The 19,211-nt window shown below is 46.5% G+C and overlaps 1 protein-coding gene and 1 long non-coding RNA gene across 2 annotated transcripts in view; one reads left to right on the forward strand and one right to left on the reverse strand.

Annotated features, from left to right (window-relative positions):
* Window positions 1-248: 248 nt before the first annotated feature.
* Window positions 249-7,440, forward strand: LOC141253079 (uncharacterized). The gene is made up of 4 exons (XR_012314219.1): window positions 249-350; window positions 478-599; window positions 685-1,695; window positions 5,481-7,440. It is a non-coding gene; the product is annotated as an uncharacterized lncRNA (long non-coding RNA).
* Window positions 7,441-15,657: 8,217 nt separating this feature from the next.
* Window positions 15,658-19,211, reverse strand: part of BRWD1 (bromodomain and WD repeat domain containing 1) — a 133,469-nt gene continuing 129,915 nt past the window's right edge. The window contains exon 39 of the mRNA XM_073668425.1: window positions 15,658-18,866. Within this exon, the coding sequence (XP_073524526.1) occupies window positions 17,944-18,866 (923 nt within the window). The 3' untranslated portion in view covers window positions 15,658-17,943. The remainder of the gene's footprint in view (window positions 18,867-19,211) is intronic.

The following is a 19,211-nucleotide window of genomic DNA, read 5'->3' on the forward strand; positions in this document are numbered from 1 at the left end:
CCTTGTAAATATTATTTGACACAGCAGGGACATTCGTAAGCTTAGGCTTGAAAGGCACAAGCAGAATAATTTGAGTACTGAGGAAAGGAGGGTGCTTCATGCTTTAAAAAACTATGACAATTTTGTAACTAAGGAAGCGCGTCAAAGGGGAAAATATTGTCATCTGGCGCAAAGATAGGTATACTCTTGAAGCAAAGCAGCAACTTTCTGAAACCTTATGTTACCAGATTCTTCCATCTAATCCCACTAGTGTCTTCAAGACGAGAATGGATAAATGACTTACCACTGCACTGCAACTTGGAATCCTTAAGAAGAAAGAATTAAAATTTTTGACCACTCCTCATCTCATAGTACGTACATTCTACTTGGTGCCCAAGTCTGTACAACAGCCTCCCATTGTGTCGGGTATCGGCAGCCTAGTTGAACGTTCATGACTTTATTTGGACTATTTTTTACAACCATTTGTTTACTCTTTAGACTCATATGTGAGAGATTCTTCCGACCGGATACAAAAATTGGAAACATCAACGTGCCAGAGAATCCCATCCTCGTTACTTTAGACGTCGAGTCCCTGTACACGAGTATTGACCACAATAAAGGTAGGAAGTATGACTCCTTTGTACTTGATCTTCTACAGTTTGTCTTGGAAAAGAGCTATTTTACCTTTGTCTGTGTTTTTTACAGGCAGGTGTCTGGCACAGCCATGGGAGCAAGGTGTGCCCCAACAAATGCAAATCTCTACATGGGCTGGTGGGAGGAGACCCAGATATGTAAGCTGACTTCTTCCAAACTCACGTGTTAAAATGGTTTTATTACATTGATGACATCCTCCTACTGTGGACTGGTACATTGGACGACCGTAATCTGTTCATCAATCAATTGAACAATAATCCCTGGAACATCAGATTTACCTCCCAACTCTCTTCTTCCACAGTGAATTTTTGGGATTTGAAACTTTGTCTGATACATGCAAGACTACGGCCACCGACAACTTGTTAAACTATGCAAATTTTCACACAGCACATCTGAAGAATGGTATACCTAAGGGACAATTCCTGCGGTTGAGAAGAAATTGCAGCACTACTATGGAATTTCGGGCTCAAGCATTAGATCTTACAAAGAGATTTCTGGCCAGGGGCTATCTGCGTAAAGCGGCATCACAGGCCTACCAACTTGCATATCACAGTGCTAGGCAGCAGATTCTTGCACCTCGCATAGGACAGCCATTACGGGCTATAAATTTAATAACTCCCTTCAACAATCAATGGAGTGACATTTACCATGTTCTGAAGAAAAGCTGGGGTATTTTCCTTAGTGGATCCAAAACGGTCTCCTTTCATCACTCCTACCCCCAAGTTGGTGGCCAAGAGGTCCAAGAATTTAAAAGACCAACTTATTAATAGTCATTACATAGCCCCATTAGAAGATTGAATACAGGTAACAGGCTTGTCGGATCCTTTCCGGGTGGTGGCTGCACAATATGTTAGTTTATGATTGCAACAAGCATTACTCTTCCCAACTACCCTGAACCCATTTGTTCTCGCTCTTATTTTAGCTGCCGTACCTGTAATATTGTGTATGCATTAATTTGTTCTTGCTCAAAGATTTATATAGGCCAGATGACACAGGAACTACGGCCTCGAGTGCAGCAACATCTTTCGAACATAACTATGACAAGGAAAGCCAGAGAAAAGGGTAAGGCCATTTCTTCTTTAGCTTCCCATTTTCTTGAGCACCATGGGGGTTGTTGTAGGGGCCTCCGGGTTATGGGGATTGAGTCAGTCAATACAACAATTAGGGGTGGCTCGGCCACCAAAGAACTCCTACGGTGTGAATCTAAATGGATCTACAGCCTCAATAGTCTTGCACCACCAGGGTTAAAGGAGTAAGTTTTGTATGTTGGTTTCTATAAAAGAAAAAAAGGGGTTTGGAACTGTGCTAGCCAGTTGAATAAAGAGTGCTCTCAGGGAGAAAAACAAGATAATCTTGTAGTTATGATACCTTTTAATGGCTAACAAAAATAAAATAAATGATGTTACAAGGCAAGCTTTTGGGACAACTTCGGTCCCTTCCTCAGGCATGGTATAAGATATATGAAGAAACACAAATATTATGCCATGCATCTGCTTTTCTTTTTTTTTTCCTTTGTGTGCATATAAATTGACATTTATCAATTTACTAGATGGTGGCCCGATTCTAATGCATCGGGTATTCTAGAATAGGTATGCGGCCGACGGGGCGCAATTAGCAGAGCGGTGTTTAAATTTTGTGCCAAAATCGCTGATTGGTCGCGTTCGGCAACTGCGACCAATCAGCAAAGCGGTGTTTAAATTTGGTGGCAATATTGGTGATTGGTCGCGGGCGGCGGCCGCGACCAATCAGCGAACCGTGTTAGTGAGGACTGGAGAGCGTGTTTAAATTTGTCACCAAAATCGCTGATTAGTCACGACCAATCAGCAGAGCGGTGTTTAAATTTGGCGCCAATACTGCTGATTGGTTGCGGCCGGCGGCCTCGACCAATCAGCGATTTTGGCACAAAATTTAAACAACGCTCTGCTGATTGGTCTCGGCCGTCAGCCGCGACTAATCAGCGACTTTGGGGCCAAACTTAAACCCCGCTCTGCATCGCTCTGCTGATTGGTCGAGGCCGGCGACCAATCAGCAGAGCGTTGTTTAAATTTGGCGCCAATCTCGCTGATTGGTCGCGGCTGACGGCCGCGACCAATCAGCAGAGTGGGGTTTAAATTTTGCGCCAATACTGCTGATTGATCTCGGCCAGCGACCGCGATCAATCAGCAGAGCGTTGTTTAAATTTGGCGCCAATCTCGCTGATTGGACGCGTCGGGCGTCCGCGACCAATGAGCAGAGCGTTGTTTAAATTTGGCGCCAAGCTCGCTGATTGGTCGCGGCTGGCGTCCGCGACCAATTAGCACAGCAGTGTTTAAATGTCGCGGCAAGATCGGTGATTGTTCGTGGCCGCTATTTAAATGTGGCGCCCAAATCGGTGATTGGTCACGGTCAGCGTCCGTGACCAATCAGCACAGCAATGTTTAAATGTGGCGCTAAGATCTGTGATTGGTCGCGGCCGCTATTTAAATGTGGCGCCCAAATCGGTGATTGGTCGTGGGCAGCGGCCGCGACCAATCAGCAGAGCGGTGTTTAACTTTAGCGCCAAGATCACTGATTGGTCGCGCTCTCCGCACGAGACCAATCAGCGAATCGTATTGGTGAGGAGCGGGGAGCGGAATCATATTAGTGAGGAACGGGGAGCGCCGCTGCCTGTGCGGGTACTTCCGCTGCGCGAACCCGGGACATGAGCGACTGCTCGCAGCAGAAGTATCCCGACCCGCAGCGCCGCTCCCCGGTCCTCCCTTCACACCCTAGCCGCTGATGTCTCCACAGTATCCGCATAGTGTTACAAAGGTCCGGACAATTGTGTGAAAAATCGCTGATTGGTCGCTGGCGCTGCCCGCGACCAATCACCGATTTGGGCGCCAAATTTAAATATCGGCCGCGACCAATCACCGATCTTGGCTCCACATTTAAACACCGCTGTGTTGATTGGTCGCGGCCGATATTTGAATTTGGCGCCCAAATCGGTGATTGGTCGCGGGCAGCGCCCGCGACCAATCAGTGATTTTTAACACAAATGTCCGGACCTTTGTAACACCATGCGGATACTGTGGGGACATCAGCGGCTAGGGTGTGAAGGGAGGACCGGGGAGCGGCGCTGCGAGTCCGGATACTTCTGCTGCGAGCAGTCGCTCATCTCCCGGCTTCTCTGAGTGGAAGTATGCGCACAGGCAGCGGCGCTCCCCGGTCCTCACTAATACGATTCCGCTCCCCGCTCACCAATACTATTCGCTGATGGGTCGCGCTCTCTGCACGCGACCAATCTGTGATCTTGGCGCTAAAGTTAAACACCGCTGTGCTGATTGGTCGCCGACGCTGTGCGCGACCAATCATCGATTTGGGCGGCACATTTAAATAGCGTCCGCGACCAATCAGTACAGCGGTGTTTAAATGTGGAGCCAAGATCGGTGATTGGTCGCGGCCGATATTTAAATTTGGCGCCCAAATAGGTGATTGGTCGCAGGCAGCGCCAGCGACCAATCAGCGATTTTTAACACAAATTTCCGGACCTTTGTAACACCATGCGGATACTGTAGGGACATCAGCGGCTAGGGTGTGAAGGGAGGACCGGGGAGCAGCGCTGCGGGTCGGGATACTTCTGCTGCGAGCGCCCGCTCATGTCCCTGGTTCTTGCAGCGGAAGTATCCGGACAGGCAGCGGCGCTGACATCCAATTGGTCGCGGACGCTATTTAAAATTGCCGCACAAATCGGTGATTGGTCGCTGTCTTGGCCCGCGACCAATGACTGATCTTGGCGCCAAAGTTAAACACTATTGTGCTGATTGGTCGCAGACGCTGACCGCGACCAATCACCGATTTGGGCGCCAAATTTAAATATCGGCAGCGACCAATCACCGATTTGGGCGCCAAATGTAAATATCGGCCGCGACCAATCACCGATCTTGGCTCCACATTTAAACACCGCTGTGGTGATTGGTCGCGGCCGATATTTAAATTTGGCGCCCAAATCGGTGATTGGTCGCGGGCAGCGTCGGCGACCAATCAGCACAATAGTGTTTAAGTTTTGCGCTAAGATCAGTGATTGGTCGGGTCCGAAGACCGCGACCAATCATCGAATCGTCTTGGTGAGGACCGGGGAGCGCCGCTGCCTGTGCGGATACTTCCGCTGCGAGAACCCGGGACATAGCGGGCGCTCGCAGCAGAAGTATCCCGACCCGCAGCGCCGCTCCCCGGTCCTCCCTTCCGCATGGAGGTCAGCGGCGCCGGCGGTCCTTCCGCTGCTACCGGCCGGGAGATGAGCGCCTCGCGCCGCTCATCTCCCGGCTGCATCTCCGTCCCGCAGATGGGTCCAGCGGTCGGGTTCCTTCTGCTGTTGCCGGCCGGGAGATGAGCGCCTCGCAGCGCTCATCTCCCGGCTGCAACGCCGCTGAGCTCCGTCCCGCAGATGAGCCGCTAACGGCCGCCATCTTTTTTTAGAAATCCCCCGGCGCTGATTGGCCGCTGCCGGACCAATGAGCGACGCGGGATTTCCTGGACAGACAGACAGACAGACGGGATAAGACGATTATATATATATATAGATTATGTCGTGCATCTGCTTTTCTTTTTTCTTTGTGTGCATATATCTGTGTTTCTTCATATATCCTGTTATACAATGCATGAGGAAGGGACCTAAGTTGTCCCGAAAGCTTGCCTTGTAACATCATTTATTTTATTTTTGTTAGCCATTAAAAGTTATCATAACTACAAGATTATCTTGTTTTTCCTACTGAGAGCAATCTGGTTTCTATGAAGAAACATAAATTATGTTGGTGTTTTTATGTATGTCACATACACTGTTTGGTTTTCTCACTAATTAGTTTTTCTTTGTTTGTTTTTTGGTGGAGGTGGCCTTTGCAATTCGCAAGATGACTTCACTGCATTCACACAAGCAACACTCGCATTCAAATCAGCCCTCACCTCTGTTAAACAGGCATACTTCACAACCCTCATATCTTCCTTATCCTACAAACCCAAAGTTATTCAAACACGTTTAACTCTCTAATCCACCCTCCACTACCCACTCCATCATCTCTGCTGAGGAGTTTGCCACACACTTCAAAAACAAGATTGACCAAACAAGGCAAGTCTTTACTGTCCAACCACCACAACGCCTTTGTCTTCCAGACCATTGCCCTTCCCCCATAACCTTTGTTTCCAACATTTCTGAAGACCTTACTTGTCTCCTTTTCAAATCACACCTCACCACTTGTGCATTCGACCCCATCCCATCCCATCTCCTCCCCATCCTCACCCCCACACTCATCCCATCCCTAACCTCTCTCTTCAACCTATCACTAACTTCTGGTATCTTCCCCGCTGCCTTCAAATATGCCACAATCACGCTCATCCTCAAAAAGCCATCCCTCGACCCAACCGCCTTGTCCAGCTACCACCCCATATCGCTGCTCCTATATGCCTCCAAACTCCTTGAGCAACACGTTCACCCTGAACTTTCCTCTCACTTCTCATCTAACTCTCTCTTCGACAACCAACAATCTTCCGCCCCCACCATTCCACCGAATCTGCCCTTACCAAAATTACTAATGACGTACTCAAAGCCAAAGCTAACAGACAATTCTCTGTACTCCTTCTTGACCTGTCCTCTGCTTTCAACACCGTTGACCACTGACTCCTACTACAGATCCTCTCTTCCTTTGGCGTCAAAATCCTTGCCCTATCTTGGATCTACTCATACCTTTGTAACCGCACATTTAGCATTTCCCACTCCCACACTACCTCCTCATCCCGCCCCCTCTCTGTTGGAGTCCCTCAAGGCTCCATCCTAAGACCCCTACTCTTCTCAATCTATACCCTTGGCCTGAGACAGCTCATAAAATCCCATGGCTTCCAGTACCATCTGTATGCTGATGACACCCAGATCTGCCTCTCTGGCCCTGATGTCAACTCTCTACTGTCCAGAAACCCAGCATGTCTATCAGCCATATCCTCCTTCTTCCTCAAGCTCAATGTAGACAAAACTGAACTCATCATCTTTCCTCCATCTCGCATACCTTCCCCACCTGATCTTTCTATCACAATAAATTACATCACACTTTCCCCTGTAACGGCAATCCACTGCTTCCGAGTAAACCTTGACTCTGTCCTGTCCTTCAAACCCCACACCCAAACTCTCACCACCTCCTGTCGCCTCCAGCTCAAAAATATTTCCAGAATCCGTCCTTTCTTCAACGCTCAAGCTACTAAACGGCTTGTGCATGCCCTCATAATCTCCTGCCTTGACTACTTCAACATCCTCCTCTGTGGCCTACCTGCTAACATGCTCACACCCTTCCAGTCCATTCTCAACTCTGCTGCGCGACTAGGTCATCTCTCGCTTCGCTACTCCTCTGCTACCCCTTTGCAAATCCCTTCACTGGCTCCCAATTGCCAAGCGAATCCAGTTCAAACTACTAACACTGACCTACAAAGCCATCCATAATCTTTCTCCTCCGTACATCTCTGAACTAATCTCCCGATATATTCCCTTACGTAACCTCCGGTCCTCCCAAGACCTCCTTCTCTCCTCCACACTTATTCGTGTCTCACCCAATCGCCTTCAAGATTTCTCCCGAATATCCCCCATCCTATGAAATTCTGTGCCTCACCACATCCGATTATCCGCCACATTTTGATCCTTCAGACGGAACCTGAAAACCCATCTCTTCAAACAATCTTACAGCCTGCCATGACCTTGCTAGCTGCCACCTCAACAACAACGGAGCTACTGCAACCCCCCAACCTACTGTCTCCTCCCCATTCCTGCAGAATGTAAGCCTGCAAGGGCAGGGTCCTCTTCTCTCTGTACCAGTCTATCATTGTTAGTTTAGTTTACTGTGATATCTGTATTTGGCATGTAACCCTTTCTTCCTATGTACAGCGCCATGGAATCAATGGCGCTATATAAATAATAATTTTTAGATATACACTTCAACGTCACTGACTCAATTTGGGATGTTAATTGATATCTATGCTCCCAATCTTCTTTGTGTACATTATAAGTATTGTTTGAACTTTATTTACTACTGGATAAAGAAAAAGAGAAAAAACACAGGGGGTTGTCTTTATATAACTACATTACAGAATAGCTATGTATTTTTTTTTATTATTTTTACTTTTTTTATTTAACACATTAGGTTGACTGACACCATATACCGTCTAATTTTTGGGACTATATTATACGTACTTGCGTTATTATTTTTTCTGTTTCTACACTGTGCTATATTTTCCACTCTATACATGCTAGGGTTCATTCACGCTCACATACTTTATATTTTGGGAGGTTGTTCACTTAATAAAGAACTAAAGCAATAATCCCCCTTTACGTATTGCTCCCATGTAATGATAATGTTGTTACTATTGTCTGGCTCTTTCAGACGAGTCTACTTTCTAACATGCATATAGAATGATCTTAGCTAGTGATTCTCGTTAATATCAATAGCGCAAGCGCATAATGATCGTCTCCCCGTGTAAATTGCTGCTCATTATCCTGGACACTTGCACATTGACTTCCGGTTTTGTACGGTGGCAGGGCACGCCTGCACCGTAGCCTCTTTGCGTTCCATTTCCGCCAGCTTCGGCGTCATGATTATGCTTTGGTCCTGTGATTGGTCTACGTGACCATTAAAATTCCTTACCTGCATCACTTCCTGAAACGCCGAGGTATCACTTCTATCAGGTTTCCCTTCTGCCAGTTGTTAACCAATTTATAATCACTTACATTTTGTATATATGCCTTCAACTATTTTCTTTGCATTTATACTATTTCCCATGAGGAAGCTGCACTTAGGTGTAGCGATACGCATGGGGTCACATAACCCTTCTTGACTCCATGAACCACACAGGTTTTGTATGAGCGCACACCATATGGTGGATTATCGAGTCCACGTTTATACATTGTCTATAGGGCCTATTCATAAGCGGATTATAATGAGGGCAATCTGGGCCCGAGGCTCTGGGGGGGCCCATTACCAGATTGTCCTCATTATAATGTTTTATGTGCGTGCAGCCGATGTGGTGCCCATATCCCGGCAACTTGCAAGGGCGGGCTGAGCCGTGGAAGCCCTTGGCCACTCCCCCAGAAGCTCCTAGGCCTCTCCCCCAGCAACTATCCACAGATAGCAGACACGGCCGTGTCTGCTGAAATGACGTCATGCAGTGTGCGCCCGGCCTGCACTGCTGCGCCTGGCCCTGAGACAAGCCGAGGGATGGTGAGTGACTTCTTCCCTAATGTACCCCCCCCCCCCCGTGTATCTGTATGATTATGTTTATCTATGTATGTGTGATATGTCTGTTTATATGTATTTTTCTGCATGTCTTCAAATATGTTTAGGCCTGTATGTGTCTTTGTAAATGTCTGTGTGTGCATATTTCTGTGACCCATATATGCATAAGTCTGCATGTGTATACATGACTACGTGTGCGACTGCATGTGCATGATTTTGTGTGCGCGTGCCTGCTGGTGTCTGACTACATGTGTGTACTGCACCCAGGGAGCTACGGGCAGCTCCGTCCTGCACCCAGGGAGTTACGAGCTCATATGGTATGTAGGGGGCTCATACTGTATATAGTGGGATGTCAGCATACTTAATTCTGCTCAATATTACATCATACAATTAATTATAATTGATATGTTAATATTAATATTGAACATAATTAATTTCAGCCTATTGATTCGGCCTCCACAACGGTCATGGTCTCTCATGTGGCCCCTTGGGAAAATTGATCTCCCAATCCTGCACTATTTTGTTTAGCGCTATGTTGTGCATAGCGCTGTACACAAGGGAAAAACTTGCGCAGCGCGCTAAGCATGCTACTTTCTGTATTTTTCCATCTATAGATATGTACCAAACCACCTGTGTGTTGCTCACATGACCTTTCATATGATTTATCAAAGGGGATGTGACATGTCACATGATACATCAGGTACCTGGGAGGGCCCACGCCTTCTAAACTGCCCGGGGCCCTGGCTACTCAATCCACCCCTGGGCTTATTGTTTCTCTATATATGACATATACCTTTATCAGTCTACCATGACAGCACCATGGACAGGAAATCTACAGTCTTATAAAAGGACCCCTCTCCGCCTCAGTTAGTTTCCTGTCCTTGGTGGGGAACCTGTGGCAGGCTTACCTGTCAAAGATTACTGCTGGCCGTCCGGACTGGCTCTGGATTCTAGCTACGGTGCCCCCAAGGGGGATGTCACCGTAGTTGGTGGAGGAGCTGATGAGCGGTACCCTGTCTGGGGTTTTGTAGCTCCGGCATCATGGCTGCGGCTTCCAGGTTCTCCCCCTCCATGGTTTGGCTGCCGTGCCCCTCAGGACTCTGCAGGGAGTAGAGGGCGCGGCCTGATGGAGCGCGGGTTCTGCCTCTATAGCACATCAAATGACGTGCCCGGTGGGCAGCGCACCTGCTATTGGGGTGGTGGTGGTGGGGTAGAAAATCGCCAAGTCTTATTTCATTTAAATAAAAATGAGAAGCCTGATACGTAAAGAGTGGGAAAGACCGGATAGAAAGAGCTCTCTTCCCCCTTCCTTTAAAAGGAAATACCCCTTTGAGGACTCAGCCTCATCCTCTTGGGAGAAAGCCCCAAGACTTGATGTGGCAATAACAAAAGCATCTAGGAAGTCATCTCTTCCCTTTGATGATATGGGAGCCCTTAAGGACCCTTTGGACAGAAAAGCCGATACCTTTCTTAAGGGGACCTGGGAGACAACTGCTGGAGCTTTGAAGCCGGCGGTCGCAGCAACTTGTATGGCCAGGTCTCTGATGATATGCCTGGAACAGCTGGAGTCCAGTCTGAAAGACAGAACGCCCAGGAAAGATATATTGTCTAGCATTCCACTCATGCAAGGAACTGCTGCTTTCCTAGCGGACACCTCTGCAGATTCGGCCATGTTGGCAGCAAGATCGGCCGCCCTGTCCAATGTGGCTTGTAGAGCTTTATGGCTTAAGTATTGGCCCCAGGCCAGAACAAGACTGTGCTCAATTCCGTGCGAGGGAGATAATCTCTTTGGGGCGGCTCTAGCTGAAATTTTGGACAAAGCAAGCAATGTGAAGAAGAGATTCCCTAATTTATCAATGTCTACTTATAGACATTCATTTTGCAAAAGAAGATTTGTCCGTAAAAGACCGCAAAAAGATCAAGACAAATGGGAGGATCGCAGGCTGAAAGGTACAGGGATTCTGTTCGGTTCTTCTTCCCAGGGACTCCAGAAGCCAAGTCAATGTCTCAAAGCCCAGGTAGGGGGGGAAGCTGTTGGGCTTCTTACCTGCCTGGACAAATATTTCAGCCAGTAACTGGATCCTTGATCTGATAGATTCGGGTCTGAGGTTTGAGTTCCAGGCGATCCCTCACGAGAAATTCATCTTGACCCAGGTCCATGCCTCTGAGAAAGAACTAGCCCTATAAAAAGAGGTGCTGGATTTAGTGCAGAAGGCAGTCCTGGTGAAGGTCCCAGCATCAGAAAAAGGGTTGGGGTTCTACTCTCCCCTCTTCCTGGTTTCCAAATCTGACGGTTCCTTTAGAACTATCATTAACCTAAAAGCCCTAAATAGGTTCTTGAATGTTCGCACATTTAAAATGGAGTACATTAGTCCAACAAAATTACTTTTTTCGGTTTGTTACATGGTAGTATTGGATTTGAAGGAAGCATACTATCACGTTTCTATAAATGAAGAATATCAGAGATACCTGAGGGTGGCCATAGTTATGGACAGAGAAATAAAACATTTTCAGTTCAGGGCCCTGCCATTTGGTCTAGCTATAACCCCTCGGGTGTTTACTAGAGTAGTGGCACAAGTTATGGCTCATATTTGGGAACATGATATTTTAATTGTCCCTGATCTGGACAATTTTTTAGTGGTAGGGAAATCAGCCTACCAATGTAAAGAACACCTAAAGGAGGCGATGTCCATCCTTAATAATCTGGGCTGGGTGCTGAATTTAGACAAATCTAGATAGGTGCCCTCAAAGGTTCAACAATTTTTAGGAATTATGCTGGATTCAATAGCTCAAAAATAATCTGCCCTCAAGGGTTCAACAAAAATAATCAGCCCTCAAGCGTTCAACAATTTTTAGGAATTACGCTGGATTCAATAGCTCAAAAATGTTTCCTCCCAGAAGCTAAAATACAAAGAATTAAGAGCCGGGTGGAGAAAGCCATAGCCAATCTGGTCATGTCCCTTAGAGGAGCAATGTCCCTGTTAGGTACCCTCAAGTCGTGCTTCCCAGGGGTTCTATGGCCACAATACCATTCCAGGGTTCTGCAATGGGATAGGTTACATAATGAAGTTTCTCTTAAAGGGCACTTAGAAGGAATGTTTTATCACTTCGGTCAGTGAAAGCCTTACAGTGGTGGCAGGATGAGGCAAATCTATCCCGATGGGTTCCCTGGGCACCTAAGGTTACTAGAATAATTACCACAGACGCTAGTCCCAGAGGGTGGGGAGCCCACATGGGGGATATGGTAGTTCAAGGAACCTGGTCAAATAACGAGAAGAATCTTTCCTCCAATGCAAAAGAACTTCTGGCAGTGGATAAGGCGGTAAATAATTTCTTAGTCTCCCTCCAAGGTCAAAAGGTTAAAGTCCTCTCAGATAACCAAGTTACAGTAGCCTATGTGAACCACCAGTGGGGTACACGGTCAAGATCACTGATGAGAGTGACAGATTATCTCTCTTTCAGATTGCAGAAAGTCATCTCCTTTCCTTGACGGCCCTCCATATAAGGGGGAAGAGAAAACTCCAGAGCGGATTACCTAAGCAGCTATCCTCTGATGCAAGGGGAATGGGAACTAAATCAGGAGATCTTTATCCAAATAGGCCGAAGATGCTGGTCTCCAGTAGTAGACTTATTTGCCACAAAACTAAATCGGAAGACAAGGATGTTCTGTGCTCTTAATCCCAGAGAAAATCCCTTACCAGTGGACGCTCTCCTGGTGCCTTGGAACTTCAGCCTGGCATATGCCTTCCCCCCAGTTGTCACTGCTTCCGAGGGTCATAAGAAAAATCAGGGAAGAAAAGGCGAGGGTTCTTTTGGTCGCACCCTTCTGGCCCAAGAGACCCTTGTTCTCGTGCCTGAGGAGCAGGTCTATCGCCAATCCTTGGATCCTTCCCGAGGTTCTGGATTCTCCTCTTCCAGGGTCCAATATACCATCTTCTAGCAGTGAGCCTTCACTTGACAGCATAGAACTTGAAAGAACATTGCTAAAACAAAAAGGGTTTTCCCAAAATCTAATAACTACCCTGATGCATAGCAGAAAACCGGTTACAACCCGGATTTATGCCAGAACCTGCAATAAATTCTTATCCTTCTCAGGGTCTAGAGTTGGCGAGGGGGCACCAATAGGGAAAATCCTGGAATTTCTACAGAAGGGTCTTGAGCTAGGGTTGTCCACCAGCACCCTAAAAGTTCAGGTATCTGCCTTGGGTGCCCTGTATATCTGCGATCTAGCAGGTAACTACAAGATTTCTCGTTTTATCAGGGCAGCTTTTAGATCCAGACCCATTGTTAAAAACAGCTTGGTCCCTTAATCTGATTCTAACGGCTTTAACTAGCTCCCTGTTTGAGCCAATAGAATTCGCAAATCTTAAAAACCTCTCCCTTAAGACAGCTTTAACCTTGGCTAGGAGAATTAGTGACATTCAGGCCCGGTCTATAGCCTTGCCATTTACACAAATCCTGGACAACAGAGTGGTTTTTAGGCCAGATTCTGCCTATCTCCCTAAAGTGGCCACTCACTTCCACAGACTTCAGGAAGTCATCCTACCCTCCTTTTGTTCCAATCCGAGTAATCAGAAGGAGGCGCAATTACATACGTTGGATGTGAGATGACTTGTGGTTAGGTACCTTTCAGTTACCATAAACTTTAGGAAAGATAGCTCCTTGTTTATATCCTACCAAGGGTCTAGAAGGGGTCTAAAGACAAAAAGTCCACCTTAGCTAGGTGGATTAGGTAAGCCATTTCTCTAGCATATACATCTAGCAGCGAGGAAGTGTCAGGAAGGTTGAAGGCTCATTCCACTTGGGCTGTGGCAACCCCCTGGGCTGAAAAGAAAGGTATCTCCATAGAAGACATATGTAAGGCTGCTACCAGGTCCTCTCGCTCTACATTCTATAGACACTATAGGTTAGATATGGGTGTATTGGCTGACCTCACCTTTGGGAAAAGAGTGCTCCAGGCTGTGCTCCCTCCCTAGATTACTTTCATCTCTGTAAATCTCTCGTGGTGCTGTCATAGAATGGTAAGAGTTGGAGGGGACCTCCTGGGTCATCTGGTCCAACCCCCTGCTCAAAGCAGGATTCACTAAATCATCCCAGACAGATATCTGTCCAGCCTCTGTTTAAAGACGTCCATTGAAGGGGAACTCACCACCTCTCGGGGAAGTCTGTTCCACTCATTGATCACCCTGTCAAAAAGTTTTTTCTAATATCTAATCTGTGTCTCCTCCCATTCAGTTTCATCCCATTGCTTCTAGTCTTTCCTTGTGCAAATAATAATAAAGATGATCCTTCTACAATGTGACAGCCCTTGAGATACTTGCAGACAGCTATTGTCTCCTCTCAGTCTTTTTTTTTTGCAAGCTAAACATTCCCAAATCCTGTAAACATTCCTCATAGGACATGTCATGGTCAACTGATAAAGTCCTAGGTTACTTACCGGTAACGGAATTTTTCGGAGACAATGACAGCACCCTTATATTCCCTCCCTTCACATTGTGGGAGCACTCCCTTTTTTTTTAATTATAGTTTCACTCTTAAATGGGTGTTCCATGGTGTAGAGAAAATGTGGTTATTTGTTGTGTTTATTAACCTGGAGGTCCTCATGCTCTGTAATCCAACTGAGGCGGAGAGGGGTGCCACCCTTTAATCCTGCAGGTTTCCTGTCCTTGGAGGACAGACCCCTCTCTCGTGGTGCTGTCATGGTCTCCAAAAAATCCCATTACCGGTAAGTAACTTAGAACTTTTTGAATTAAGCATCCTGGGCAATCTCCTTGATTACCAGTAGTGTTGAGCGAGTATGTTCTATTAACCCTTTCGCCGAGTATGCTCGGGCCAAGCGAGTATTTACAGCTGATCGGTGATATGGTTGAATCGCTCTCGTGTGCATGATTTGCAACTGTTTGACAGCTTTATTACATGGGAGGAATGTCTATTGTATATCATGCACCTTATATGTAGATATTTTTTTTAATGCTATACCCCCATTGTATCAGTCTTTAGGGCTATTCAAACACATTTTTTTTACCCACTGGTATTTTATAGACTAGCATATTGGTTTAGTGATTCTTTCTATAAATGCCTTATGCTTTGGCCTCAAAACCTTGTATCGGTTTTCTATTAGCAGCTTGGGTATACCGCGGCTTTATTTTGAATCAAGTGGTTGTAATTATGCGGCCTATGGGCTTTTTAAATTGTTTTTAATTACTTGTTTTTTTTATTAACATGATATATATACAATTATATTTTCTATTAATGAGAGATCCCCAGTTTTGCATATCTTTTCTCTAATTCTCACTTAATACCATGTGCGCTGCCGCTTTATGTGCTACACTCGGCAATCTCCGATGCTCACATTAAAAAAATTAATGCAACGGCAGATCGACCTCTAAATTCGTTAAAGCCCCAGCCATCGGAAAGGTACCCCCCCCCCTTTAACATGGATAGGGGAGAAGCATTTCTGCCTGTAGGGTTATGGTTTGGTTACAATTCCATCATCTTTATCGTGTGCCTGTAATTTCTGTAACCATCCGACATGTTAGAATGACCGGACCGGATGCGTGATCGGGGGCTCTCAGGAGACAGCAGTAAAGAACCATCACCAAGTAGAATCGGTTTTCCATGAATATAAATATTACTACACTCCACCTGATGGACCCTTGGTTCTCTTCAGATTTGGCATTTTTACAGCCCACTACTCAGGGTTTTATTTCCTGATTACTAGGAGATTCCTCCCCATCGCCCTTCAGGATTATGTTCTCCGACCTGGCGGCATTGTGTCCACTGCAACCGAACAAATAAAACCCGTACAACTTTTCTTTATTCAAAATAAAACAATGGTTTCCAAAATGCACATAAATGTTTAATTTTTAACAGAAAATACTTTTTTTTTTATATATAATTAGATGTCAAAATGTTTCTGGTCAATACTTCCATTTTCATTGCACCCCACACGCTCACACACATACAGATTGGATCCAAACTGCAAACAGTGCAACGAAGAAAAAATAATTATCTGTATTACTGACAAAATAGAAAGCGCTGCCCACAAATACAATAACGAAATAGTGTGAGCATCGCACGCGCTGGCCCTTTAAAACAAGGGTAAAGTGCGCTGGATCTGGGTGTAGGCGCCTTACGCTCATCTTACGTTAACAGTCTGCGCTGATCTCCAGCAAAGACCAAAATGCCGTTAACGAGCCTCTGTATATGATATCCTGTGCACTGCAACTACACTGCCTCTGCGGAAGGTAAATGGGCAATCGTCAGCTCCATGGACTGCCAGAAAGGGCGGCCATAAAAGAACTTCTCTCCAGGCTTTTAGATTCGAGGCAGACACCAGTTCTGCCGTTCCCTGCCTGATCTTTTTAATTTTCTATCTAGAGAGTTGCACTATAAGTGAAGAGTTACCCATGTAAATCGGAAACTAGGAAAAACTGAGAAACCATTAACAAACTGATACCTACATGCAGGGAAGAACCAAGGAGAGCAGAAGGTCAAAATCAACATGTCTGTCCACCCAAAGCCAGGACACTTTTTTATTACACATTTATTTTCCAGCAGGGTCACAGGGGAGATCATAAGGGTCATGGTCGCCCCATCATGGTGGCACATGGGGAAGTGACCATGTGAGAGATCAGCAGTCGCATGGTGGCACATAAGGGAGATAAAAATGGCTATTAAGAGATGTGAAAGTCGTGGTTTAGCAACGCTAGTTAGGAGAGGGAGGCCCCACGGCAGCCAGCCAACCCCCCCAGAGGGAGGCCCCACGGCAGCCAGCCAACCCCCCCAGAGGGAGGCCCCACGGCAGCCAGCCAACCCCCCCAGAGGGAGGCCCCACGGCAGCCAGCCAACCCCCCCAGAGGGAGGCCCCACGGCAGCCAGCCAACCCCCCCAGAGGGAGGCCCCACGGCAGCCAGCCAACCCCCCCAGAGGGAGGCCCCACGGCAGCCAGCCAACCCCCAGAGGGAGGCCCCACGGCAGCCAGCCAACCCGCAGAGGGAGGCCCCACGGCAGCCAGCCTTTAAGCTCCCCCTAGTGATGGATGCAGGTAGGGATAGTTTTTCTTTTTTTATTCTTCTGCATGTTCTTTGCAGGGCAGTTTGGAGAGCCGCTTAAGAAAAACAAAAAAATCTGTCCACTGTCAAGATTTATCAATAAATGATACAAAAATCATAATGAAAAATAGTAGACATTCACTTTAAAGCTGGATTGGCACTGTTCTATTGCAGCCTGGAAGCGTTCACTCCACACCCCTGCCCTCAAGACCAGTAATTAAATACATTTTTAGTAAAATTCTGATAGAGCACCCCTATAAGACAAAAACGAAAAGCTCTGCCATTAATGGAAGACTGACAAATCCGTAGCCAAAGCACGAAATCATCTAACATTTCGGTCAGCAACAATTAGTGGTCGATTTACTTTTAAGACAGCGGTCGACTCACTAGTACGGCTCCAGAAAAGAGGGGTAAAAAAAAAAAAACAACCCCGTACTAATGTGACATAAATTAATACTTCAAAACGTTTTCACTAATTGAAAACGAGGAAGAGGGGGAAACATTGAAGCTCTGAAAATCCTGGAGATTTAATTAACGGTGTTCAAAAAAAATAAGTTAATCGTCAATAGCCTCTAACTGGGCTCTGAAAAGAAAATTGTGTTCAAGTGTTGAGGAGGGAAAATAGATCAAATTTGTTTTTGTTTTTTACCTAACAAGCTTCATAAAAAAATGTAACAAGAAAAAAAAAAATTACAAAACTATAGAAATCTGTAAACGTAACGCAAGCTGTGCAAATTAGTGTTCAATGGCCAATAAGTCAGACAGTAAAAAGGAGGCTCCCAGGGATACGGGGAGGGGCTCACGGCGGGAATCCTCAAAGTTACCGAACATTAGTAAATACAAAAACACTTTTTTGCCCTCAGATGAGCTCGGCCCCGTCGCGAGGCACAAGTTGGCATCTGTGCTGTAAATGCTTCAATAACAAGTGCAAACGAGTAAAAAGTCTCTTCACATTCACATCAAAGAGAAAAAACACAGTCTAATCCCTGAATTTTAACAACTTTTACGTCAACTTTGTTTCATTTTGTGAATTAGCGGAGGAACTGCCTTGCTCGCTCTCGGACAGCCAGCCTCTGCAGACGGGACTCTTGAGACCGCGCACCGTTCAAGTTTTCGTCACTGTGAGCCGGGTTTTCGTCATACCGTACTGTCCTTTTCCCTTGGTTTCTCGTACGCATTTTTGAGCGGCGGGTTAATTTGCGCACGCGCCCTTTGTCATTTTCCTGCCAGTCCTCATCGCAGCTGCTGAGGATACGCTTACGCTTGTGGTCGGGACCTTTGGATCGGCCCGCAACACTCCCATTATTACAGATGTCCTCACGGTCATCAGAAAAGGAGGATTCGGAATCAGAAGAAATGCATTTTCCGTTCCTGGGTGGAGACGTCTCATCAGAGCTGGAGACTAAGGAGTCATCAGAGTCGCAGACTAATCTTTGATTTTTAGCACGGGGTGGAGAGACGGGTTTTTTTGGCCTTTTCCTTTCAGGAGATTCATTTTCCGATTCAGAATCCGACATTTTACGATTTTGGGGCTGAGGTATTAACCTACCACCAAAAGTGCCACTTGGACATACGTTGGTCAGGATGACTCTGCATTCCGGAGATTGAGATTTTGCTGCTTTTGCGGCCGGCCGTTCCTGCTCGCTGTCACTTCTTAAACCCAACTCCTCTTCGCTGTCGTCCAGGAGCCGTTTCTTGGCTCGTTCGGCAGCGGTCCGCTGTGGCAGGGTTCTGCTGTTTTTTTGGGCGCTGCAGTCGCTGTCGGAGGTGAAGGTGCTGTTTTCGACATCGGACATGTTTTTGATCTTGTCAGCTGCCAGGGCAGCGCATTTGCGGAGTGTTTTCTTCCGCATTCCCTGATTAGTTTTGCTTGCAACGTCGGAGTCCGATTCGGAGGAAGTTGAAATTCTCCTTTTGTTGGGTGCAGATCTCCTTTGGTTATTGCCCTGAGATGCTGCATTCAGAGGAAAAGGTGTTAGAAATGGAGCAAGTCAGTAACATCTATTATATGTGATGCTGCAAAACTTAAATTTCCATAGAGCCAGACTTTGCTCGGACTGGCCGGTGGCTCTCCTGACCCAAGCGTGACAGCTGCATAGAAATACATGCTGTCACACTCAGGTCAGGAGAGTCACCAGCCCATCCGAGGATTGCGATGAGATCGTCTGTGTTATACGGCCATCTGATGTGTCCTCACAGCCAATACTGGATATAGTAACATCTAAAGCAAGGGAGGGGAATCTTTCTGCCAAGGGTCATTTTGATATTTCTGCCATCCTTTGGGGGCCATACAAAACGT

This window comes from Phyllobates terribilis, unplaced genomic scaffold (genome assembly GCF_046119375.1).
Source record: "Phyllobates terribilis strain yellow unplaced genomic scaffold, ASM4611937v1 Scaffold_2__4_contigs__length_985480577, whole genome shotgun sequence".
Classification (NCBI taxonomy): domain Eukaryota; kingdom Metazoa; phylum Chordata; class Amphibia; order Anura; family Dendrobatidae; genus Phyllobates; species Phyllobates terribilis.